General features: G+C 37.1%; 2 protein-coding genes across 7 annotated transcripts in view; one reads left to right on the forward strand and one right to left on the reverse strand.

Annotated features, from left to right (window-relative positions):
- vill (villin-like) overlaps positions 1–9819 on the forward strand; it is a 38133-nt gene extending 28314 nt beyond the window's left edge. For all 5 annotated transcript variants that reach the window (XM_015354087.2, XM_069191213.1, XM_015354084.2 and 2 more), the window contains 12 exons: positions 155–253; positions 843–996; positions 1428–1528; positions 2063–2200; positions 2663–2821; positions 3322–3501; positions 4263–4408; positions 5036–5180; positions 6138–6326; positions 7058–7126; positions 7514–7741; positions 8911–9819. In XM_015354087.2, the coding sequence (XP_015209573.2) occupies positions 155–253; positions 843–996; positions 1428–1528; positions 2063–2200; positions 2663–2821; positions 3322–3501; positions 4263–4408; positions 5036–5180; positions 6138–6326; positions 7058–7126; positions 7514–7741; positions 8911–9024 (1722 nt within the window). In that variant the 3' untranslated portion in view covers positions 9025–9819. The remainder of the gene's footprint in view (positions 1–154; positions 254–842; positions 997–1427; positions 1529–2062; positions 2201–2662; positions 2822–3321; positions 3502–4262; positions 4409–5035; positions 5181–6137; positions 6327–7057; positions 7127–7513; positions 7742–8910) is intronic.
- A 1995-nt stretch (positions 9820–11814) lies between these two features.
- The window catches only part of plcd1a (phospholipase C, delta 1a), a 47502-nt gene continuing 33061 nt past the window's right edge, over positions 11815–26255 (reverse strand). For both annotated transcript variants that reach the window (XM_069191215.1, XM_069191214.1), the window contains exons 9-15: positions 21512–21661; positions 20349–20505; positions 19215–19331; positions 16216–16394; positions 15858–15993; positions 14860–15009; positions 11815–13784 (exon numbers count right to left, since the gene is read on the reverse strand). In XM_069191215.1, coding sequence (XP_069047316.1) covers positions 13693–13784; positions 14860–15009; positions 15858–15993; positions 16216–16394; positions 19215–19331; positions 20349–20505; positions 21512–21661 — 981 coding nt within the window. In that variant the 3' untranslated portion in view covers positions 11815–13692. The remainder of the gene's footprint in view (positions 13785–14859; positions 15010–15857; positions 15994–16215; positions 16395–19214; positions 19332–20348; positions 20506–21511; positions 21662–26255) is intronic.

Here is a 26255-nt window from a genome sequence, read left to right on the forward strand (position 1 = left end):
AGTGACCAAATAGCACAATACCTGACTGGGAACAGATGGTTAAAAGAATTCACTGTAATCCTTTTTTCTAAAATGTTAAACTCCAAGCTCCTGTTCTCAGAAATGCAATTTGAATTTGCAGTGAAAAAACAACGCGAGCTCCTCTCTTTTTCAGGAATGTTACATTGTGGACCAGGGTGGCGCCACAGTCTTCGTGTGGAAAGGCAAGGATGCCTCCAGGGAGGAGCGCCACTCTGCTGTGGGGAGAGCAGTGGTGAGTCTGTGGGAGTGAAAGCACGAGACCCCTGGGAAAGCCAGAGCCTGAATGCCTTGCAGGATAGCATGGGAAGCCCCAGTGATGCATCAAACCCTGCTGATGGGTCACATATCCCGAAAAAAACAGCCTTGGGTCAGGAAGACCCATAGAACAATAATAAAATTATGTAGTTTTTCAGGTCTGTATCCCAAATTTAAGGGCACACTTTACAAACTCTGGCTAACATTAAATTCGCACAGAGCAATTTAAACAAATAATACATTTAAAAGCTTTGATTTCAAGAAAGCTGTGTATTTTTAGTGGCAATTTAAGTTGAATGCTTCAGCACATGTATGCTGTGTCCCCATTTTGGGATAGTTCAGCTCTGTACAGAAAAAGAAATCCAAACATCTTCCAGTTCTAGATGCGCAATAAATGTTACGTGTGCAAAACAAAACAAACCAGGTGGTGAAAAGTAACTCCTGAAGCACTGGTTTCCAGCGCCTGAAATAAAATGATTATAATCCAGTATAAGATGCAGAAGAGGGTTTCTGTAAAGTATTACCAGAGATAGTGCAGTTGTATACAAATGCCAACGTTGTTTCAGGGTTTCATCAAAGCCAAAAACTACCCCTCTACCACCAATGTGGAAGTGATGACCGACGGAGCAGAGTCAGCAATGTTTAAACACCTCTTCAAATCCTGGAGAGTCAAGGGACAGACACAGGGCCTGGGCAAGACTTATTCTGTGGGCAGGATTGGTAACTATGATTCAATATCTCCTTAGTACAGATCTTTCCATTACTCATGCTTGTCTTCAGTGTATAAAAGGAAGGAAAAGGCAAAAAATCAGCCAATATTCAGTAGTAAAGAACAGTAAATTGTAAACTCATATTCAGTATAATAAAACAGTTTGAACCAAGTATTCTTGAGAATATTTTAAAAGTTGTAAAATGTAAGAACAGACACTAAGAAATAAAGGTGACATCAGTGATTATGTGTTACATGTATCTTACCCTTTCTAACATATTGCTTCAGATATTCTGATTTTGTTTCACATAATCATCAATTAATGTTTTACAATAAGTGAAGAGACTAAGTAAAGATCACAAGGTGCAAATTGACATTTGGAATACCATATATTGGGAGAACACAATACCATGTTTTAATGGCTCTGTCCTTTTCTACCCAGCCAAGGTAGATCAGACGAAGTTCGATGTGATGGAGCTTCACGCCAGACCAGAACTTGCAGCTGAGCAGAGGATGGTGGATGATGCCTCTGGAACAGTGCAGGTGTGTGTCCATACAGTGAGCACTTGCCAATGTTATGATGTTAAACCTAAAGATCAGTATGGTTTTGTAGGTGCTTTTTTGAAGCCCGAAGAGGAAGAGAGCATTTAGTGAGAAAACACTGTTTTTGTCTCACTAAAAACAGTATATAAAGAGCAAATTTGAATTTCCTATCAAGTGGATAATGTTAATGGTCAGTAAAATACAATATACATTTTATTTTGGGGTATTTCTCTGAATACATCTGATCAAATTAGAAGAAAAACATACATTATTGTGTTCAACCCAGTTGTTTCGTGAGACCCTACGTATTAGAACACAGTCACTTTAAGTACTTTTCTGAGTATAAAAGTCAGTATTTGGTTACATATATATTTTAAAGGACTGTGGCCTTAGTCCTTATTATTATTGCTATTAGCAAAAAGGCAAACAAAATCAGAAAAAAATTCCACTCTTGTGTGAAGGGTTTTAAACCATTTCAACTTGGAGCTCGTCGTAGTGTTGCAGTACATGTAACTGACTGATCTTGTCGACTAGGTGTGGAGGATTGAAAATCTTGAACTCCAAGAGCTCCACCCCAGCTCCTATGGCCAGTTCTATGGAGGAGATTGTTACCTGGTGCTCTACACTTACATGAAGTCCAACAAACCTCATTATATTCTCTACATGTGGCTGGTAAGGGCAATCTGGCTAATAAAGTATAGAAGTACGTTTGTCTTATGTTTGCTGTGCTTGAACTTAAAAGTACTCTTAAGGTGAAGTTTACAGTATTTGTTACTTTATTCCTGTCTTTATACATGTTGAATCATACAGTATTATGTTATTAACATGTTTTGTATGATTAACCCTTGGTATTCTTCAGGTATATTCTGACAAACTAATTGTATTTGACTGTGAAGACATTTCTTGTAGGATCACGCAAAGATGCTAAAGTAGGGAGGCAACAATCTGTACAACATTCTGTATACCTCTCATAAGCTTCTATAGACGGATTCTCAGAAACCTTTTCAAGGTCACTTTTTGTTTCCTGAAAGAGATGGCATGTGTCATTTTTTTACTAATTTTTAGGGAATGTCACAGCATATAGGAATAGACCATGAAAGCTGAGCACTTTCTTGAACTTTCGTGTTGCTTCAGGGGCGCCATGCAACTCAGGATGAGATCACCGCGTGTGCTTACCAGGCAGTCAATATGGATAATAAGTACAATGGTGCTGCAGTGCAGGTCAGGGTGACTATGGGGAAGGAGCCTCGGCACTTTCTGGCCATTTTCAAAGGGAAGCTCGTTATTTATGAGGTACATTTTTCTCGTTTTCCCATTTAACCCCAAATCACTTCTTCTGTTCACTGTTTTTTTGGGGGGGTTAGCAGGATGCAGCTTCAGTGCTTCAGTGTTGGGGAAGATTCCTTTTAGAAACTAATTCATTACAGTTACAAGTCACTTGTGTAGGGGATTATTTTTTAAATACTTTACTCTTACATACAGTATGTCTCTCTTATTAATGGTGGGTGATGCATTGTCATTATTGTCGTACAAACAACAGTGATATAAAACCATAACAAACATATTGAGGCTACATCTTCAGAGAAGCTCCATTGCATTCTGAGGCAATTCTCTGTATCCAAAGTTAAGCTAACCGAGACCATACTTGGGAGCATTACTGAATGCAAAAGCAGACATAAATGCCATTCTCTTGCTATCAAATCTAGGTAAAAGACCTCATAATTAATTAACTGATTTGTTGCCAAGATTCTGGAGTCAGGTTGTTTACTCATAGCTGTGTTATCACTGTTCAGGGTGGGACAAGCCGTGCTGGCGTAGTGAAACCTGAACCAGGTGCCAGGCTCTTCCAGGTCAGAGGCACTAATGAATTCAACACAAAAGCCACTGAGGTTCCAGCCCGGGCATCCTCCCTCAACACAAACGACGTCTTCCTTCTGAAAACCGACCGGGTCTGTTATGTGTGGTCTGGCAAGGTAGGTCTCCCATGTTTAACCCTCCACTGCAGCCTGTCAGCAGTAACACAGAACATTTCTACACATCACAGGTCATTTTAAAGAGCCTTATCTCTTAATTTTATACCATGATCTGAAAGTAATACACTGGAATAAATAGTGAGACTATTTTCCAGAATATTAAGTAACCACGAGTTATATGAGCAGAATAGCATGCCCTTTTTATAACCTTTCTAGGTCCTTCGATTTTTAGGAGTTTTGTCACTTTATTTATAATTTGTACATCATCATTTCGTAACCGCTTTAATAGTTATTCTAATCTTCCCTATACAACTAAAACAAGACTAATATCATCGATTTTATTGTACAATGATGCAGAATTATGTGGTTTCGTGATGTTTTTTCTTCCCAACTGTTCTTTTCCTTTCTGAATGTAAGGCAAGAAAGAAGCTGATTGGACCCAATCAGATTAGCCTTATCTGGAGGGGATGGGAGGTTATGTACATATCCATTATTTCTGGATATAAACATGACAAAAATACAATTTTTGCCTAAATGTCCCATTTTTTCCCATTGCTGTTTTTTTTCTTGAAGGTTTTGTAATGTCTGTGTGTCATCAGTGCATTCTGAAATGCTTGTAAATGTAAGAATGAATTGTGGGGAGGGAAACTAGCATTTGATCATGAGCTGGCTAATTGTGTAGAAATACAGTCAATTACACATAGGAATCAAAAGGTGTTGTATGCATGTATTAACCCATTTTGTGTGTCATTACATCACAGGGGTGCAGTGGGGATGAGAGAGAAATGGGCAAGTCTGTGGCCGATGTCATCTCCAGGCAAGACAAGCAGACAGTCCTGGAGGGCCAGGAACCTGCAGAGTTCTGGGTGGCTCTGGGAGGGAAAGCTCCTTACACCAGCGACAAGAGGTGAACTCTCGCAACCTATAGTGAAGCATTCTTTTTCAATGTGAAAAGATAAAATACCAGTGACAGTCAATTTTGTACCAGACAGTTTTAGATTTCCATAGAAGATCAGGGACAATTACTTGAATATGAGACTTTATTCAAATATCGGATGCTCAAAGGAAGGAATTCTCAACCCAGTTGTGAACCAAGACAGTCTCAGTCTGTTTCATACAAGAAGCAGAGACACTAGATAGAGACACTGCATAAAAGACACCTGCTGTAGCTGCAGGGAGAACTGGCAGAACCCACACAGAAACCTGTGATTTACTATATGATATGCTGTATCCTCCATTATTTGCCAGATAAATCCCTTGCAGTCCCCAGTGTCTCTAAGTGCACTACTTCTTTTACATCAAGCCTTCATCACTCTACTGTGCAGCTGCTGTAAGCCTGTGTTTTGTTCAGTAGCCTGTACAAATTAGATATAAATCAAATACAAGTTTCAGCCCAGTCCTGCACAGTTCTCAGAGGAGAAAACATAGTAACATAGTGTAACCTGTAATGCTGTGTTGGGACAGCATAGCCCAAATGATCTCCCCAGCTGCTGAAAGCGGTCTGAAACCCTTTACCCTGGTCTGCAAATCTCAGGTTCCAGCAGGAGAAGCCGCCACACAAGCCACGGCTGTTTGAGTGTTCCAACCAGACGGGCCGCTTCTTGATGACTGAAGTGGACGACTTTGCCCAGGATGACTTGGATGAGGATGATGTCATGCTGCTTGATACCTGGGAGGAGGTGAGCTCTGTTGCTTTCTCCTCGTGGTTTTAGAAAGCCCTAAAACTGTGTCTGTAACTTTTGCAGGCTTATATTTAACACACACTCTGATTATACACTTCTGATGCATGTATTCATACATTTATAATAAGGGAAATGACAATATGCTTCTAAAATGTACATGTTTTCATTACTATGTTAAATATGTATAAATACATAATTGATGTTTAGTATATTTTCAGAAAAAAAAACATACCGAATGTGGATGTTGGTGTCATTTTGATCGATTGATCATTCGTAATTGGTGGTGATACACATGGTTGACTTCATCAGCTCATTGGTGATAGTATTGCTATCTTGTTTTCTAATGAGAAACAAGAAAGAAATCCATGTATATTTAGTTATACAGTTTATTTATGCACATGTCCAGGCTCTTCAAGGCAAATGAGACAACATCCCGTGCAACAGCAAGTGACTTGTTTGTATTTAAACTGTTTTTTAAATGTAACACATGTATCATAAACATGCAGCTTGCACTTACGTACGGCTGAGGCCACATACACACTATCAGCCTGTCAAATGTAAATAAGTATAATTAATTAACCAAGTCATGTCGGTTCATAAAAATGTCTTTGGACCAGGTACAATAATATTTAGCCAATTTTGTGAAATGAATTATGTGAATTCCTTGTAGTTCAAAGTAATCAGTTTATTTGGGTGTGTAGTATACAAAGAGGCACGTGAGACTTTGTTCATCATACTTTATAGAACAATTGTGTGTCTCTCTTTAGAACAATACTACTTTGCACTTGAATATTTGTTGAAGACTAACAGAATGGCGGTTATTAGGATACATAGATGCTGTTTTCTCCCCTAAAATTAGTTTAACCAACGTCTAGCACTAGTTGCGTCTATGAACAATACTTCTTCAAAACTAAAACAAAACTAAATCATATGTATCTTTTTTTCCATCACCAGGTCTTCCTATGGATTGGCCAGCAGGCCAATGAGTTTGAGAAGAAGGGGTCTTACATTAGTGCTGTTGAGTACCTGAAGACTCACCCAGCAGGAAGAGACCCTGGGACCCCTGTCATCATGGTGAAGCAGGGTTTTGAGCCACCCACTTTCACTGGCTGGTTCAATGCCTGGGACCCTCACAAGTGGAGTGTAAGGGATTCTTTGAAAGAGAATACATCTTCTTCTCAGTTGAACTGTATTACACTCATTTTGTTTTATTTTTCCTTAGTTTCTTCTTATTCCTTCATTTTTTTGGAAGCTCTGCTCAGGTAGCTCAAATGCAAACTGCACATGCAATACCTCATGTAGCAAATACAGCAAATTGATATACATTGAATACAGCAAGTATAGTACATAATTGTGGACACTCTTTCCATCATACATCTGCACCTTCTAGTTTGACTTTAATAATAATCACGACAATAATAATAATAATTCCTTACACTTATTTTATAGCGCTTTTCTGCACACTTCACTCAAAGTGCTTTACAGGTAATGGGGACTCCGCTCCACCACCACCAATGTGCAGCATCTACTTGTATGATGTGACGGTTGCCGTAGTGCACCATTATGCTCACCACACACCAGCCATCAGTAAGGGGGAGAACAGAGTGATAAAGTCAGTTAGCAGATGATTTACAATGAAAAATCTTTGAATGCTTCTTTAGAAGCACAAGCTGGAAGATGAAGTTGGCTTTCTCGAACTTTTTCAAGTGTTCTTTTTCAAGTGAATAATCTGAAATCTGGTGTTCAGATCCATTATGAATTATGAGCTAATAAATTTGAGACTAACACTGCAGAATTCCTGTTCTTGATGTTTGGTTGTGGATGCTGTGTTGTGAGAAGAATAGGTAAAATATAAAAACTTTTTTTGTCTTCAGGGTGGCAGATCCTATGAGGAAATGAAAAAGAAACTGGGAGATGTTTCAGCGATTTCACAAATTACTGTTGTAAGTGATGTGTTCTCTAGTTTGCATATGAACATTTTTCTCCAGATTAACAAATTAACGTAGATCAATTTGATATTTTATCCTCCTGTTTTCTTATGATTAAATCTTATTATTTAACTTACTTTTGTAACCTTATAACCTTGTGTAACCTCTTGTGTGACTTGATAAAAAGCTCAGAAACATGATTTGCAGTTCCAGTTCAAAACCTTTGGTGTGTATTATTCCCCATAACTGAAAATGACAAAAAAAGATTTGTTCACAGCTCTTACTCAACCAATCTAGTAAGAGTCAGAATCACAAATGCTGCATTTTTTGTGGTAATCAAACCCCTTTTAGCTTAGACATTTGAGGCTATTTAAGACATTCCAGCCAATTGTCTTTCTGCAGGATTTCAACAACACAGACCTGAACAGGTGGAGCAGTGGTGCCACCTACAGTGCACCTGGGGGACCTGCAGGCCCCTCTCCTGTGTACAAATCCCAAAGCAGTATACAGTCCAAACCCCAGGCCAGTCTAGCAGTCTCCAAGGGCAACACGTCAGGCCTTGCTGCTGAACTGCTGATCAACAAAACAGTGAATGAGCTCCCTGAGGGTGTGGACCCAGCAAGAAAAGAGGTGATTACAATACTCTTGCCTCCAGACAAACGTTAATAATATATGGCAGAGACGTCTTAAAGTATTTTACCAGCAAAATGTAAATGTACAATATATGCAGTATCTTATCATTGCAATATACTGTAAGATGTATCATCACAGGTTTTAAAATATTTTCATATCTCTCTAGCACCTTCTCTCACACTCCTCTCTTTAAAATAGTTTTTTATGGCCACAGTTCCTTTATATTTATTTATTATGGTCTTGCATTAATCTGTCAACTTCTTGCTTCGTTTTTAAATCATGATTTTTCTCTAGGTGTTGTACTCATCATGACTTTAATACTAAAAAGGCGAAATAGGTTACTCTACATTTAGTAATAATAATTAAAGAAAATTAATTAATTCATTGACTCGCATTCATTGACCTTGTGGCTGAGGATTATGAGACTGGAGGTGACTGATCAGACCAATCTTCACAGGCTCTTGTAGATTTGCAGTTTTGCAATTTTGTAGCTGTTGGAAAATAAAGTGTAACTGTTCAGAGCTGGCCCTTGAGTTTTGTTAATGAAATATTTCTGGTTGCTCAGAACATACAGCAGATGGCAGTACAACATTGGAGTTGGGTAGTCTTAAACTTTTATTAGGGGTGTTGCCCTGCAATAGTTTTCCAGCTGTTTTACACTTTGCATGCATCTAATTTTCTTTGAACCATTTTTCCTAAACTGTTTCAGCAAACTATTTTTGTGTAGCAGAAATTTGGAGCTCATTTGATAATGCGTACACAGGTTTTTCATGTTTTTAACAGAAATTATTCTTGTTTATTAACATGACATGGGGCCATAGATATATAAAGAATGAACAAAAGCAGTATATAATAGAATACAGATCTGTGACACTTGAAAATAATTCATGTTTCTTAACCAAAAGATAGGATTTCAAACCTTTTTACCACAGAACAAAAATTGCTCCTCATATTCTGAATCTAGTCATAAAAGTTAGAAAACTAGCTTAGGGTATTTGGGAGGTCAATGAACTGAAACAAACTAAATTGAAATCACAATTACAGTTTTTTTTCAAGAATTGACTGTGTTTTTATGAATGGTTATCTTCTTTGGCATTTTGGGTTTTTTTATAGAAAAAATGTGTTTCCATAAGTTTAATAATAAACAATTTTTCTGTTTTGAACAGGAGTATCTCTCGGATGCTGATTTTGAGGCCATGATCGGGGCAACGCGCTCGGATTTCTACCGTATGCCTGCTTGGCGCCAAAAACACCTAAAGAAGGAAGCAGGGCTTTTCTGAGACCAAGCAAGCGGTGTACTTTAAAGACATGAGATAATGAAATATCAGCCTACTGTGTGTAATGTAGACTATGTCATTATCTAACCCAGAAGTCAAATACATTATTCAAGTGTTCAAATGGGCATATCCAATACTTCTTCATGCGTTGAGAAGAACATAGTGCTTTATAAATGATAATAAGAGTAACATTATCCATGTCCTTCTTTAATAAATTTGCTACAAAATGTACTGACATATATAAATATAGAAATTGATCCTTTCAGGTCCTGAATAACAGGATTGGATGTTATCCCTTGCATGATCAATTCCTCCATCCATTCCAGTGAACGAGAATGCAGAATGCATTGCCACACCATTGCACATTCATTACCAAATTGATTTAGGAATATTGAAGTGTTTTCTAATTTTACTTTTTATTTTAAATGAAAATTTTAAAAGGTAACTGCAACCTGAAAAATGCTTCCTAGCCATCATAAGTCAGGGCTACTTAGCTCTGGTTCAAGAGGGCTTTAGTCCTGAATGTATTTTCACAATATAAATCTCATAACTTTCGCAACAACGTCTGGACGACTGTCCTCAAAGGCCCAGAATTATGTGCTTGTCTTAAGCATTCCTTTTAACCACAGTGTTCCATGTTCCTTTTCACAATGCTGTCAACACTGCACTGTTAAACCCACAGCTGTATTACCTGCTGCCCCTTGCCTGGAAAGCAACACAGCAGAAGAATGAAATCTAGAGATGATTCTCAAGAGGGGCAATTGCTCTTCCAATGCAATAAACTTTGTTTACAAATCATGTTTCCCCTCTGCTTTCAAACTTGTTATGATATTCAAGATTTATATGTGTCATTTTCTTGTATTTGTCTTTTACTTCACATGCATCTTTTGGCTAGAAAGAGTAACAACAAATTATTATTATTAATAATTATCATCATTATTATTATTAAACCAATGAGTAGAATCATATCACTGATCATCTGTGCGCCATTGCAGAGAATTACAAAGTTGAACTGCCCACCCAACACCTGGATAACGACATGCTTACTACAGTGCTTACTAACCACTAATAGTCATGGACTTGTTGCTATTAAGGAATGGTATATGATTTTAGTACATGGATTGTAGATTGCTTGGATTCACAGACAAAAATATTTATATTAGAATGAAAGAAAAGGGAAACCAAAGAAAATATGCATGGCAGATACAGGTAGTGGACAAAAAAAATGGAAACGCCTAAGTAAATGAGGGACTCCAAGTACATAGAAAGCATGGGCTTCCACACAGGGGTAATTAAGCAAATAACATCCCTGCATGTTCAGGGTCATGTGTAAAAATGTAGGATAAACCTGGTTGACTATAATTATGGCTAGAATGGGTACAAGAAGAGACCTTAGTACGTTTAAAAGAGGGATGATTTGTGAGGCATGGAAGACCTTCACAGTCCAAGACAGCTCAACTTACTAATATTTCATAAGCATTGGTGTTGAAGTTGATGTCATCATAGAGCGCAGCAATGGGCAGGGGATTGTGCTCCAACATACTGTAGTGATACACCTATATTACTTCAAAGTGCAAGGCAATTCATTACCTCATTACAGAATTACAGAGAGTCAGGTGGAGAGCATTAAGGCACAAGAACATAACCAAGATGACAGAAAGGTGTTACAGGAGAAGCACTGGCTAGCTTAAATGGCTTTCTCAGTTTATCAGAGCAACCTACAGTACAGTATATTGATATTCTCTTTTGAACAACCAAGAATGACTGATAAATCAGGGAACTCCAATCACAATTTGATATGTATTTTGAAAAATATAAAAAAGTCCAAAACAAATGTATACACATTCAGGAAAGCAGGCCATGAATGAATGAAACAGTGCTCAAAGAAACAGAATGGAACAGGGTGGAATTTGGAATCGGTACAGAGCAGAACAGTTTTAAGACATTTAGTGTGAAGCAGAGATTCTATTAAAACAATAAAGATTTTAACAATAAAACAATATTGTTAGTTCTGTTCTTCCAGCCTGTTGGTGTAGGACATGTCCTGCTTGTCTGGACAGAATCCAGAGCAGCAGTAGTTTTCTTGTAACATAGTGACCACAATTGTATACAGTATTATAAATGAGGTTTTATTTGTACAATTTTTTAACCAACATCACTTGATTTAGATTCGCTTAAAAAACCGTACTATCATAAAAAAGCTGTTGTTTTATAATTACTTGGGTTTATTTTTTTTCACTGTTTTAAAGGACAAGCACCACATTTGCCACTTCCAAGGGTAATATCCATATTTGGAAGAGTTGCTGTTTTCGTAACTAGAATACAATCAGAACCTGGATAACTGTTTAACTTAAATACAAATACTTGAGTGAAATATTATTTTATTAGTGCAGCCAATTCTATTTCATTTTCTAGAACTTTTGCACAATTATTCTGGATACATTTAACTTCTACCTTTACTGTTCTTTGCTGTTATAATACTGAATGAATTTATTTTTCCCCTATTCTGCTCCTTTAAGACATTTCTTTATATTTACTCTGTTCATAATGAGGGAGTCAGTTAATTATGGATCATTGTAAGTCCCTGGCAATATCTTAAGAATTTTTTTCCCTAATTCTCTTCTCTTCATTGCTTCATTGTTAAAAGATATGCTGTACAATGGTTGTGATACAGTGCTGTACATTGGGCTGACCCCACATTAAAAAATACACAATAAAATGAGTAAAACAGCAAGGAACAGTCCTTTCCACCCAAATTCAACCCCCGAGTTCACACAAAATTAAATACCACTATTTAAAATATTTCCATTTATTCTCATCTTTTACAAAAGGTGGTACATCACATGAATAAAGTATTGCTTAGTTTATCAACCTGAGAGGTACCTGTAGATGCTTAACCATCTCTGAACATAAAATGTACTGTGTGTTTTTTCTTTATTGCTTAGAGCAAATTAAGTAGTGTTTATAAGTGAAGTGTTTATACAGGACAGAATGTAGATTGTACAAAGAAAAGGATAATAAGTGGAACATAAATACTCCTTTCAGTTAAGTGTAATTATTTGCATAATGTGTATCCCTGTCTGTGCTCATGCATATTGAGTTACCAGATTTAATGTATATTCAAAGCATGACTGTTACGTAAAGGCTTTCAGCAGTTCTCAAAACACAGAAAATGCCATATCATTCAAATAGCTGTGGCTTCTCAGCATAACTTACAGCAGGGGACTTATAAATCAAACATGGCTGCACCAATTCAGTGTTCATTTTTTCTGGCACAACTTCTGTCATTTCTAAAGAATACATCTGTACTACTAAGAATAAGCAAGTCTAGAAAAAAAACTAACAAAAATAGGATACTGCAGAGATCTGTACCCTTGGTCCTGGAGAGCAAGAGCGTTGTTTGTTTCATCATCCCAGATGAGCCCTGAATAATTTAATTGATTAAATGAGATATCACAAGCCTGTGGTCAGTGACTAAAGCCATGTAGTGTATAAAGCATACTGCCTTCTCTACTGCACCACTTCTGCATGTCAGCATTCCATGTCAGACCTTGATAACTTGCATTTTTGTAAAGACAAACATCATCATCATCAAAATCATATTATAGAACAAATCATTTTGATACTCCCTCTCATGAAAGAAAATAAACAAATGAAATTTCAATATGAACAACATTTTAAAAGTATAGGCTCACAATAACTGGTATAAACTGGTATAGACCCCTTCTATATTTTACACTAATTTGATTGTTAAAAATTGTAGGTGTAGGCATTAAGTAAAATATAACTGCACTTTATCACTTGAAAGTCACAAAACTTCAATATTTGCATTCTGAATAAATGTAATATAAAAAATGGCAAACTTCCAGTTACTGTCAACCATGATTTCTTTGAAGCACAAACTAGCCAACTTATTGCTTTTCTTACTAGTAGCCAGAGTAACTTTCTTTTCGCAGGTCCTAAGTTGCTTAATTTTACCTAGTATGCCATTTGGGCAACTCACTGATGTTCCTGTTATAAATGAGATCTGAAAACATTATGAAAAGTTTTCAAGCCCCCTGTGCTACTTTTACAGTTCAAAACCAAATTAAAAATTAAATATCTTGTGTAAGAAATTTAAAAAATTAACGTATTTTAACTGACTATTGAATCGAGACTTAAGAAAATGCCAAAAATGATTCTGATCAAGATAAAACCTTAAAATCTTAAAGGAGGTTTTCAGAAAAGGGGTCATGTTTGAGAAACACAATATATAGTACAGAATGCGGGGTTTGTTAAATCCAGAACAAGAAAAACACCAGAAAAAAACTCGTGCTCGTTCACAACCCCAGTCTCACATGCAACATTTCGCAATTCCTCTAAACCCTTTGAAACCAATTATTTTTATCTGTTATGCAAACCATTCAAACATTAAAAAGGATAAAACATAAAAAGGATATGTTAAAATGTCTTATTATGTGATTATAAAACAAGAAGTTAAAAAAATAATATTGACATATACATACACAACTCTTTTCTTTTTTTGGTATCCAGATATCAAAATAATCCAGAAACAAATGACAACTGACATGATATCAAAACAGTAAAATAGCTGAAGGTCTTTTGCATGTAAAATAGGGACTCTAGCACTTCAGCATTTTGGGCTTTGAGTTGCTTTGCTTGAGGCTGTCTCTATTGAGAATCCATGACCATGATGTGAACAAAGAGTGAGGTAGAAGAGATAAGGTTCCCATTCTTTTTCAGCAGAGGAACATGTCGATACCCTGAGGAGAGAGAAAGATTACTGAGATCTTTCCGATTCAACACACTGTAATACATACACTGCTTGTAACATTGGTAATACTTCTTTTTAAACAAATCAAGAAAAGTGGATGGACTTCCTGAAGTCTGCAGTTTTGGTGAATTTGAAGTATTTCCCTGTTCAGACAACAGTGTAATATATTCTTTGCAGATTTTCAACTTTTGGGATTTTTCTTATACATTTAAATACATTTTAAATACATACATTTATAGGAAGTCTGGACGTTTACTGAATGTTGGGTGATGTTTTATATAAGACATAATGACACAGTGTGTGATTTATCTGTCACATGAGGTTAGGTTTATCTACTGGTAGGACTAGATGAAGGTCAGATATGGCTTAATATGTAAAACCACAGAATTGTAAGGGGGTGTACTTTCTTTTTCACATCACTGTCAGTGTATGTACTTCTTGAGGTTTAAATGCAAATGTAAAAGTTTTTCTAGATGTAAATTTAATAGTAGTTTTGGATCAAAGCCCTGAATTTCTTACAAATATCAACGCCATTTTGATTGAATCTAAGATTGATGTTATTTAGATGTTGCTTTGAACTTCTTGACATTTAATTTAATTCAGTATTTCGTTTGGATCTTCATAAGTCTGAGATAGAGATGAGATACTGTATACAGTGTGGATTTTGAGTAGCTTGCCTGGCATTGCAAGACTGCCCAGATCCCCCTCTGTTTTTCAAGGATTGAGGCAGGGAATTGCTGTAGGGGTGTAGATGGGGTGGTGGGAAGGGTATGAAAGATATGTGCTACAGGAATCCCTGGGTGAGAGACTTATATATGCAGGCAAGCAGAAGTGTGAGATCTACGTCTAACCGTCTTCCCAAATTTCAATTAGAACTTTGTCATAATTATGTCATAATTGCTCCTCACAATTACTCTTAATTAATTAATCAGAACTCAGACCCTTTGTTTTTCAATCAGCCCATTCCATAAAATGTTACTGATTGTAGTAGAGAAACATTGCTATGTACACAAACATCTTCGTCCAGAAGCTTTAACGCAGTTCATCGCCGCAAAAGCTCTTACCATTCTGTAGACTGGTGAAAGGCAGAGTATACTGCCCGATGAAGTCATTGTGAGAAGCAACATCATGATCCTCCACCACAAAGCGCAATAGAGCCAATTCTGGGACGCAAACCTTAAACCTGAAACTCTCATTCCACATGGGATTCAGTCCTATTAATACAGACAAAAACAGGAAAAGGAGACAATGGAGAAAAAAATACTAATCAGTGCCCCTCGAAATATTCTTTATATTTGTCACTGCAGATTCAGGAATTCAATTTTTTGAACATCCTTTTCTCTTTCTCTCTTAACCACAGTATGATAATACAGTATATGTATAGACACTAAGGGTTTCCAATGTAAGACCATTCTGATAACAGATTTTAAATATTGTGTCTAAAATCTATAAATAAAGTAGGCCACACCTTATAATCATGGCTTTAAATCCTACTGAAAAACCTGAGGTTCCTCAGAGCTCTGATCACATGTAAAGGGTTAAGATTATGGTCATGGTCAGTGACAAGGACAGGTCTGTAGACCTCGGTTCTGGTCAGGGCTTCTACATGTTCAGTGACAGAGCTCAGAGGAAATGCAGTAAGGATTCAGTTGTACAACCTTACAACCTTACTGTTCTGTAGTATTTGTGGCCATTATTGGAAAATTATACCATGTAGTCTAACATATCGAAGATAACATTTGTTTAAACCACATTGTCACTGGGTGAAGTTGAGTTTCTAATACTGGTACTTAACTTTGGTAGATTACTTGTTTTAGCCTCAAGTACAGTATCTGATCACTACTGTTCATCATACAAATGTGGTTTAGATATGCCTCTGTAAATAGTTGATAAAACGTATATTTGGTTTAGTTATCACTGTCATAATTTACATATTTTTGCATGAAATGTATTTCAACATTTCTACAATCTGGGTGCCTTATCCTGAGTAAACACAGAGTGCTCTCTCTGGAAGTGCTTTGTTTCATAAAGACAAGAGTTGTCTTCTATGAAAAAGGTTTACCGTTATTTTGAATATATTCAGTTTGTTGTTTCTGCTGGTCATCTGGAACTCCCTCTATCTGCACTTTTACAAGGGGGTCAACGATGGAGTTGTCTTTATTGTTCTTCACCTTGGGTAACTGCTGAGCTGAGATGATCTAGTGAAAAAAAACATCAAGCACATTTCTTTCTGACTAAAATAGTTTTTGTTACTGCAATCAGAATCCAGTAATGGATTTTATTTATTTTTTTCATTTTCTGTAGATTTAAAACAAAAAAAATCTAGACTTTGGCCTTCTGGCCTTTGGTTCTAGAATATTCTTGAGTCTAAATGCAGCTCGTGTGTCTAGGGAACTGTGTGTAGTTGAGCGATTTCTTACCATCACATGGAGAATCTTAGGCTTCAGCTGATGGTTCAGTTTCAGGTTGTAGGGATTAAACTGTGAAGATCTGTCTCGGAGAAATTCAGGCTTCAGGACATAGCCACAAAAACCGTTCTGCATGAACTTGCCTTGATTCAGATCCATCTCCTTGCAGGACGTTTGGAAGTTTAGGGCAACTGAAGAAAGAAATGCCAGAATGTGAAATATTGTAGAAATGCTTAATTGCAGATTTGAAACTACCTCCGTTCCAATGAAGGGATTTCTGTGCAGAAATGTTCTGTCTTTTGAGCCTCATCTCATGTTTAATGCGATGATGCTGCAATAAGCTACAGAATCCTTACTACACGATTATGCCAGAGACTACAGCATACCTACTACACAATAACACCAGAGGCTAATGTATATCAACTACACAACCATGCCTACAGCATTCTACAGCATACCAACTACACAATCATGACAGAGTCTATAATATACCAACTACACAGTTATGCCAGAGACTAATGGTTACTGTCTATACCAGTGGTTCTCAAACTGTGGTACGCGTACCGGCAGTGGTACGTGGAGTGCTGCCAGGTGGTACGCCAAATGACCCTGGAACTGTGTCGTGTGCGCTGAAAAATCGGGATGGGTTTTCATATTATTTATTTTAATACGTGTCGAATATGCAGCCTACGTACTACGATACAGTGCGCACTAATACTTCAGTGGACACAAGAGATACTCTGTAATTCTATACCACTCTATAGGAATGCGTGCTACGGATCCAAGTGACCAATTGTATTTAAAAAAAGCTACTGTATCTCCAGCAAATAGGGAGGTAGGAGAATGTGCGTGATTTTGGAACAATGCCAATGTTGTAAACACAGGAATGCATAGAAATATGTGCTACGAACGCAGGTAATCTTGTGAGCACACGAAAGTGTGATAACAGAAAAATATTAAAGAACTGTTCTAATTTGAGAAAAATACACCGAGCGTCTCTGTGTTTCGCTCCCATGCGCATGAAATAAAAACTTTAAATACGGAAAAATGGAAACGCAGAAAAATGCAAGCTTACGGATTGCTAAAGCAGGTAAGCTACACTATTTTTGAAGAACCTTATTTACCGTTGGCAAAAGAGCTGACAGTATTATGTGTAGAGAAAAGGCTGCTAAACAGCTCAACCTGCTGCCCCCCTCCCGCTGAAAGACACAGTCATTAATAGAATTATTGAAATGAAGGATTATGTCAAAAGTACACTGATAGAGCGCATTAAGATGAGCAGATGTTTTTCACTGCAATTAGATGAGTCTGTAGTCGATTTGGCCAATTTGCTCGTTTACGTTAGATACGAGTTTGAGGGGATGTCCCATGAAGACTTTCTGTTCTGTTAACCGCTACCAACAGGAACTACAGGAGAGCACATATTTCAGCTTCTGAATGAATTTATCGAAGAGAATGGCCTTGACTGGATAAAATGCGTCTGAGTTTGTACAGACGGTGCTAGAGCAATGACAAGCGGACATAATGGTGTAGTTGCACAAATTAGAGAGGTTGCTCCAGAAATTAATGTACGCATTACAACATCCACCGCGAGACCTTTGCCGTAAAGAAAATGCCTAACTATTTAATATCTGTTAGACTCTGTTGTGAATTGTATCAAGGCTCGAAAAATTAATTCACATCTGCTTTGCTCAACTAAACAGGCTCACCCCTCTCACTGAAATGGTGCTTTTTTATTAGTTGTTGTTAATGTTTTTTTTCTGTAATACATTTTGAGAAGCCACCTTTAAAGGCACTATATCAAATAAAGTGTATTATTATAATATTTATTATATGTATGTGTGAGTGTGTGTTCACGCACATTCATGTTGGTCATTGAGACTTTCTGGGGTTCCTATGAGATGATGACATGTAGGTGGTACTTGGATGCTTTGTTTGGATTAGGGGTGGTACTTGGTCCAAAAAGTTTGAGAAACCACTGGTCTATTCAATCATGTCAGAGTCTATAATATACAGTTCCAACTACACAATCATGACAGACTACAGTATATTGACATAACGAATCAAGGCATTGGACTTTAAACATAATAGTCTATAATTGCCTATGCCAGATCATATCTTTCACCATTTTTCACTAATCATGCTGTCTTTCTATTCTTTTAAAACGGTGGAGAATTCGGTACATGTGAGCTACCAAAACGTTATATAATGACGCAGAATAAGGTCAAAGGAGGGTTTACTGGAACCAGCTCAGAGATGTTAAATGGGTCTAAAACTACAGTACTTATCTTAACATGTTTTTAACTCAACAGAAGATTAACTAAAATACATTTTATGATTTATTTCTACGATTGCTGGTTTTCTTAGTCACAAGTTCCCCCATGTAGTTTTGCCCTATAAGCCCCATCTCTCTTCATGGCCTGCTTTCGTGTGTAATAAGTATTAAGCCAACCAAAGTTGCACAAATTTTACTACCCAAAAGTACTACCATGAAGTTTTATCTGAAAGAAATGCAGTCTTATTCTGTCATGGAAAAAAATGTTAAAGAATAAAAAGCCCCATCTGGGATTTTTTTTTAATTACAAGAATTCAACAAGAAAGCATTTGTTTAGGTAATTATGTTCAGCACGGAATCCCCACGGAAGCCAAAGCTGATTCATGTCCATTTGAAACATCCACAGCATTTATGGCAATGATTAGTGCCTGAGAGGCAGGCCAGATTCCCATCATGCACTTGTCTCATAAAGTGTTATACAGTAAACTTCAGAGGAAGTGCACTGCTTTGAAGGCTTCTTCTGAATGTTGGCTAGACTACTGCTTATTATTGAAAATGGATTAACTCGTTTAATTTTCTCGCTGTCTCAAATTATGTTTCTGCTCGTTTAAATGATATTTTACCAAAACAGCACTGCATTTATGAGTGTAGGAATTTGAATATACAGTACATAATATAGGAAAGAGTGCTATAAAACCTCACTAGACATTATACTAAAACAACAGAAGAGACATACCTATTTGACAACCAACATTCCATAGATTAACAGGGTTATAATTGGATGAATCAGTTCTTGAGCCTGCTGGGTAGATTCTGCTTAGTTTATCAATGTTGTGACAAACATAAGCATTTGCTGAAAGAAAAAGAGAAAATATTTTTAAAGCACAAAAAAAGTTCAAAGGGTGTGTAAATTCAAAAATTATTTTGAGAGAGTCACAGTACATAATGTTTCATAATGTTTTCTGTTTTATCTCTAGTTACATGCACTTGGGGAAATAAAGTGGTTACAAATTTACACATCATATAATAATAAACAATACAGCAGAAATATAGTACAGTCTAGATATTAATAATTTGGTGCAGAGAACCATCATGAATAGCCAAATTTGCATATAACCAAGTCCTCCCCATACCGCTGCATAATGTACTACAGTATATAGTATGTACAGTATGGTTGAATGATATCAGTAACCTCCCTTATATGACAATTAAAGTACTAATGCGTTGGCTTTAAGTTAATTAAAATAACATGATCCACCAAAACAAACCACAGTGATTCCAATCATATTAAAATAAACAACATGGAACCCTCCTCTACCTCCAGCCTGGAGGGAATATCAATGATTGGAAGCTCCACTGCAATAAAAATGGCAGTAAGACTGAGAGTGAGCCTGTAAAGTTGCATCCAGCCAGTTAGTTCCCCATGATGCTAACACAGAACTGGCAGTGTCTGTTACAACAGAAAAACAAGGCACTTCACACTGGGAGCGGAAGCTGGGTAGTTGGTATCTGGGCAGGTGGTAGGGAGAGGCTGGATTCATCTCATGATCTCAGTCAGTTGCGCCGCTAATTTAAAAACTTGCGGATAACAACTTTCAGCTTGGTTCCATCCTGCTCTGCTCTTCTTTCATCCAAGACCCAATAAGCCGGACTGAATTGCCAATATTATTGTTCAAAGATGTCAAGCCTCTACTGTATTAAAGACTACAAAGGTTTAAAGTTCAGGTCTTCCTTGCCTATAATGCCATTATACAAAATTAAACCATGGTTTCCTAAACACTAAAATCCATTGACCTAAAAGAGCAAACAATTCACTGTTTTATCATTTTAATATTTAAAAAATGTTCAGTGCAATTTGATTGTGCATTACCTGACTCTAGTGCTAGCTTTTCAGCTTTCCCTTCTTTGAAGGAAGCCATCTCGTAGAAAGATTGTTTTTCTCTTGCACTTTCAAACCCGGGGAAGTGAACACTTTTGCAGTAGATGACCAAGTCAGAAAGCTCTTTTGCCAGTTTTATCTTCGACCTCTGGTGAGAAAGAGGAAAGCTTTTCAGGAACAGAGTAATCTCTGCAAGATATTCTGATTCCCAAAGGAAATGTAAAAGCATGGCTAGGTAACATTTCAAATAGTTTAATGGTACTACAAATTTAAATACTATACTACAGTACATGTAAAGTACTTACCTTTTCGGTAAACTGTATAAACATTGACTCACACAGGTCTGCTTAGTGTGTATGCTTTTAATCACATTTTTATCTTTTTATCTACGCCTAACTTTGGAAATGTGGATGGTGAATATTCAACGAGGTGAACACAAGTTGATGTATTAAACAAGCTATACATTATTATTAAACAATAAACTATACAAAAAAGACCACCAGCTGCATAAAAAACTGATGTCAAGGACTTTTAATTTCAGAAAAGGATTTTGATTTATCAAAAAGGCAACCATTAGCAGAACATAATCTTAATAAGGAAATCATAATACTGTATGCTAGAAAACCTTCTTTATGGGCTAAGAGAAAAAGAAATATGAACTATAGGACAAAGAATCCAGGAGGAATCACAGCAACTTTCATGAGAAAAGTATAACAGTTAACAGTAGACTCGGCTATTGTGGCAAATTCACAAGACGCATATTAAGAAAGATATAAATATGTAATGTTTATATATATATATAATTATATATAATAAAACATATAATTCTTGGTTAGGGATCTGTTATGTGTCCAAAATATATTTTTTTTTTACTTGAAATGCACACAAGCAAACTGGACAATTACAAGAAAAAGGTATGTTGATAAACAAGCTCAACACAGTGGCATTTAGAATGCACGATTCTATTAAGACTTAAAAATGTGAATAATCTATACCGAGTTTTTGTAAGATTATCATACAGCAAACACACCATATAATCCACTATACTGTAATACACAATTCATACAGTAAGCCTACTATTTCTGTTATGGTCATATAGTACTTTCCAGCCTCACCATAACCACCATGAGGCAGTGGCCACTCAGAAACAGTACCTTTGATGGCTTCTCTTTGGCTTGTTCCACCTTCACATCTGCAGCCTCATCCTCCTCTGACACGAATTCCTCTTCTATAGTATTGTCTTCAAAGAATGATTCCAGTTTGTTCAGCCGTTTCCCCTTGATAAGGAATTTGCCCTTCAGTTGCTGTTGGGAAAAAAAAAACATTTATGAACCTTCCAGGGACTTAAATATTTACTTGTACTATTAAAGCATCCTACTAATCTGATGATGACAGTAATGAGGGCGATTAACTAGTTTTGATATCACGAAACGATAATAAAATGACAGAAAATAACAAAATTTAATAAGGACATCACAGGGCCTAGCAGTCCTGAGAAATTGGGTCAGATTTCTTTAAGAATAATCTTTCTCTTTAATCTTTCAGTGTGGATAACATTTCTTAAATCTTGGAATGCAAAAACGAGTGTTTTAGTTCCTCTCCAAGGACGAACACAGCTCTCTTGAGAATGACCAGAGAAACGTTCACAACACTTGAACCCAGAAAGCCATGGCTTCCTCAAACGAATCTGCCTCATGCTTCAGATTTTTAATTCTGCAAAGGCATCCAATCCTGGAAGAACTGTACCAATAGAGACTGAATAACTTTACCCTTGAAACATGAAAAGGAGAATGGAGAACATGAAAGAGTGCTAAAAATACTGCCGTTAGCTACACACTAATAAGTGTACACGATTATTGTGAATAACATTCCTCTTCAATTAATGATCTGCTTCCGTCCCTTTTCCTCCTGTTTTAAAATATCCACTTTAAAAAAACATGCATCTTCTGCAGTTAATTTTTTTCTAGTCTACAAATACATGCAAAGTAATACCTGCAGTCTCAATCTTTCCACATGTAGACAACAGCGCCTAGACTCCTGTCAATGCATTGCACTTCACACCACCCCTGGAAAGGGGACTATTCACAGGCTACAAAAATGTATGCAATATTGTACAATTATGTAAATGAAATCTTACTATAACTTTTTCATATTTGCTATAAATTGCACTTGAAATGGAAAATATTGATTGCAATGAGAATTGTGTAAAAATATTGCTCCACTGTACCAGCCTGTAACCTATAACATATGCAATTATACAGCACCTACTAACTAGAAGTGTCTGACAGTTTGGGACAGAAGTGGCACAGCTGATTTTATTCTTTTTTGTAAGCTAATAACTACGCAAATAATCATTTCTCCGAAGAACTTTCAACCTTAAAAAATGTTGTTTTTTTTTTATTACAGGCTGCAAATATTTCAAAGCTCATTCATCTAGCAGACAATAAGAACAATAAGAGTTTAAACAAAACAGATAGTTTAACAAATGTATGTTAAAAAGATACAAGTAATACAAGTATGTTAAAAACTATACAAGATTTCTCTTCAGCTCAGAGGAGTGTTGAGGGCACATGTTGAGGCATCAGACAGATGAAGTAATAACATTCTTAAACGAATTCAAACTATTATATATATTCCGACAATTATGTTTTAAGTAAAACAGAAATATTAATACTTAAATGTCAAACATTTGGCATAAAAACATACCAAGCAATATGCTTTATTGTTATAAATGGAACTGAATAAATAACATTTAAAAATCCCATAAAATGCCTTTATTGTCCAAAAACACACTAATAATTAAATAATTGTTAATGTGACTTACACAATACTGTGTTTTAGAGTGTGTGGTTCACTAGTTGTGTGTGAGGCAGTGAGAGATGGCTTTGTGAGAAAGCCTCCTGTTAATTGGAAAAACCTGCAAAAGGAGGAACTGCTGGTCTGATTGAGCTGGTCTGAGGGAGTGAAGTTCCAGATGACAGAAAGCATCTGGTTTGATAGGCTCTGTGAGGAATAAGCCACTCCTCTGGGCTCATTATTTGTAATGGAGTGGACTGGCTTACAGACCTGTGGGCCTCAGTGAGTTAGAGAGGCTTGAGGATAATGCAGCCCAGGCTACACTGAAGGGGCTTTGCAGGTGCTGCACAGGCTAGTGAGGTTGATGTGTGCTGCTCAAGAAAACCAGTGTGTGCTTAACAGTGTACTTTCTTCCTGGCTGAGAGTAGATGGTGCATGTTGTCATTAGATAGGTGACCTCTGAGCGAGTATGAGAGAGAAAGAACTAACTGGCTGTGTCAGGGATACACATGTTAATGCAGTGGTAATGTGGAGTTTCTGGACAAATGTGATCAGCCAATACAGTTAGTGTAGATCTGGTGCTTAGGGAAGTTGTCAGCAAACTGCTAAAATGGAACTACATTTGTGATCAACTACTCAGACAAACAGTTTCCCAAGAGAATGTCCGGACATAAAAATGGGTCTGATGTTTGTTCTAATTTAACTACAAGGATTTACCACAGATGTTAAATAGATTTAATGGTGTACTGTCTATTTTTCATCTGTTCTTTTAAAGGCTTTTTAACATGGATGTCATGATTTCAAATTTCTCATGAAAATATGGGCAGGTTCACATTTTAATTTCTGAAAAATAAACTAATGGTAAAAGGCAAATAACATGTTAGCAAGGAATCAATAAGAAAAAGACAATGCTATGAGCAGAAATAAAGAAATAGAAATAAGATATATTTCTCAGAATACAGAAATGGATAGGAATTGGGTGGCTCAAAAAAGCCAAATACAATGAAGAAAGAACACAGCTGTGATTCCAAAAACCTCTTTTCATGTAAAGAAGTGTTTACGTTCATACTTGTCTTGTTACCTATAAAACTTCAAAATCTATATGGTCTACAAATACATACTCAACTCAGGCACAAAAGGTAAGAACACAGCGCTGTCTGACAAAAGGGTATAATTCCATCATACCCTGTCAACTGGTGACAAAGCTCAGGGGATTAGGTCTGTGCAACTCTGTCTGCAACTGGCTGCTGGACTTTCTTATCGAGAGACCACAGGTGGTGCGGATAGGCAATAAAACATCAACACCACTCACCCTGAGCACTGGAACCCCACAAGGCTGCTGTCTGAGTCCAAGGTTGTACTCCCTATTTACTCACGACTGCACAGCAAGACACAGCAATAACCGCATCATCAAGTTTGCCGATGACACCACTATAATAGGACTGATCAGTGATGATGACGAGTCCACTTACAGGGATGAAGTTGTACAGCTGCTTAGGTGGTGTCATAGCAATAACCTGGACTTGAACATAAAGAAAACGAAAGAGCTAATAGTGGACTTTCGGAGACACAGGCCACACACTCACAGCCCACTCAGTATTGATGGAACGGAAGTGGAAACAGTCACCAGCTTTAGGTTTTTGGGAATTCACATCTCTAAAGATCTAACCTGGACTGTGAACACCGACTCTATCATGAAGAAGGCTCAGCAGCGCCTTTATTTCTTGAGGTGCCTCAAGCGATGGGGGATGCCAACACATGTGTTGGTGAACTTCTACCGCTGCACTATCGAGAGCGTCCTCACCAACGGGATCACCGTGTGGTATGGCAACACCTCTTCGCGAGAAAGAAAGGCACTGCAGAGAATGGTCAATATGGCCCAGAAGATCATCGGCTGCGGTCTCACCGAGATTAAACAGCTCTATGAGGACCGCTGCCGTGGTAGAATTCTGGCCATCACAGAGGACAGTCACCACCCAGGGCATGAGCTCTTCACCCCACTGCCCTCAGGCAAGAGATATAAGAGCATACGGACACTTACCACTAGATTCTTCAATAGCTTCTATCCACAAGCAGTGAGACTGGCGAACACATTTAGCCATCCCCCTCGGACCACACCTACACCATCACCATCTACCTCATTGTAATTTATTAATTGTACGTCTCCAGTCATTGTTTACACGTCTGTATTGTTTACATTCAAACTGTCTGCATGTTTACTTGCACATTGTCTATTGTTTGTTTGTACATTGTCTTGATGCACTGTTTGCACTTTGTTTTGTTTTTTACACTTGTTTTATAATCGAGAGACTTTCTGTAAGTAAGAATTCCATTGTACCAGTACCGGTTACATATGGCAATAAAGTTCAAGTTCAAGTTCAAGTTCAAGTTCAAACAAATAATCATTAAAGGTGGGTTTTTTCCCCCAGGAAAGATCATTTCCTGGATTTTTTTTTTCCCCCAGAAAAAAACTATTGGTAAAAGGTAATCTCACTTTTGTTTATTTTTCCAGTTCATAAACTCTCTATTGCAATGCTGCAGCTCAGTAATCAAAGATGTACATATGGGAGATAAGGAGTGTCTCTATTCTCTTTGTATATCCCTCATGTCAAATAGCAGATCTTCAAACAAGCTGGATCACCATGCCAGCTCAGGAAACCATGGAGGGGACCATATGCACCTTGCTCTGAAAAGAGTACTTCTACACCACCACTATTGCTCTGGCTTTCAGAAATAACACTGCAAGCTCAGCCTGCGATGTTGAGCTGCACAGCTAAATTAATCTTACTTTTTTTTGCGCTCGGATTCACCTGAAAGTAATTAATTTGCAAGTTAAAAAAAAGCTGTAGGTCAAATTCCTCTCCCCAATAAAAAAGAAAATGGGAGTAAAAACCAGCATGTACTCTGAGCCTCACACAGGATAAGGCAGAGTCTTGTACTGTATTGTCAATAATGTGATTTTTCTTCTAGGAGAATACGGTCTTCATTCTGCCAAGGATAATATTTCCAAATTTGTAAGCAAAAGCCAAACAGCTGCGGAATGTTTCTCATTCTTTACAGATGAGACATGACGCCAGGGTTATGTTCAAATGCAGGAAATTA

Source organism: Lepisosteus oculatus, chromosome 6, assembly GCF_040954835.1.
Source record: "Lepisosteus oculatus isolate fLepOcu1 chromosome 6, fLepOcu1.hap2, whole genome shotgun sequence".
Taxonomy (NCBI): domain Eukaryota; kingdom Metazoa; phylum Chordata; class Actinopteri; order Semionotiformes; family Lepisosteidae; genus Lepisosteus; species Lepisosteus oculatus.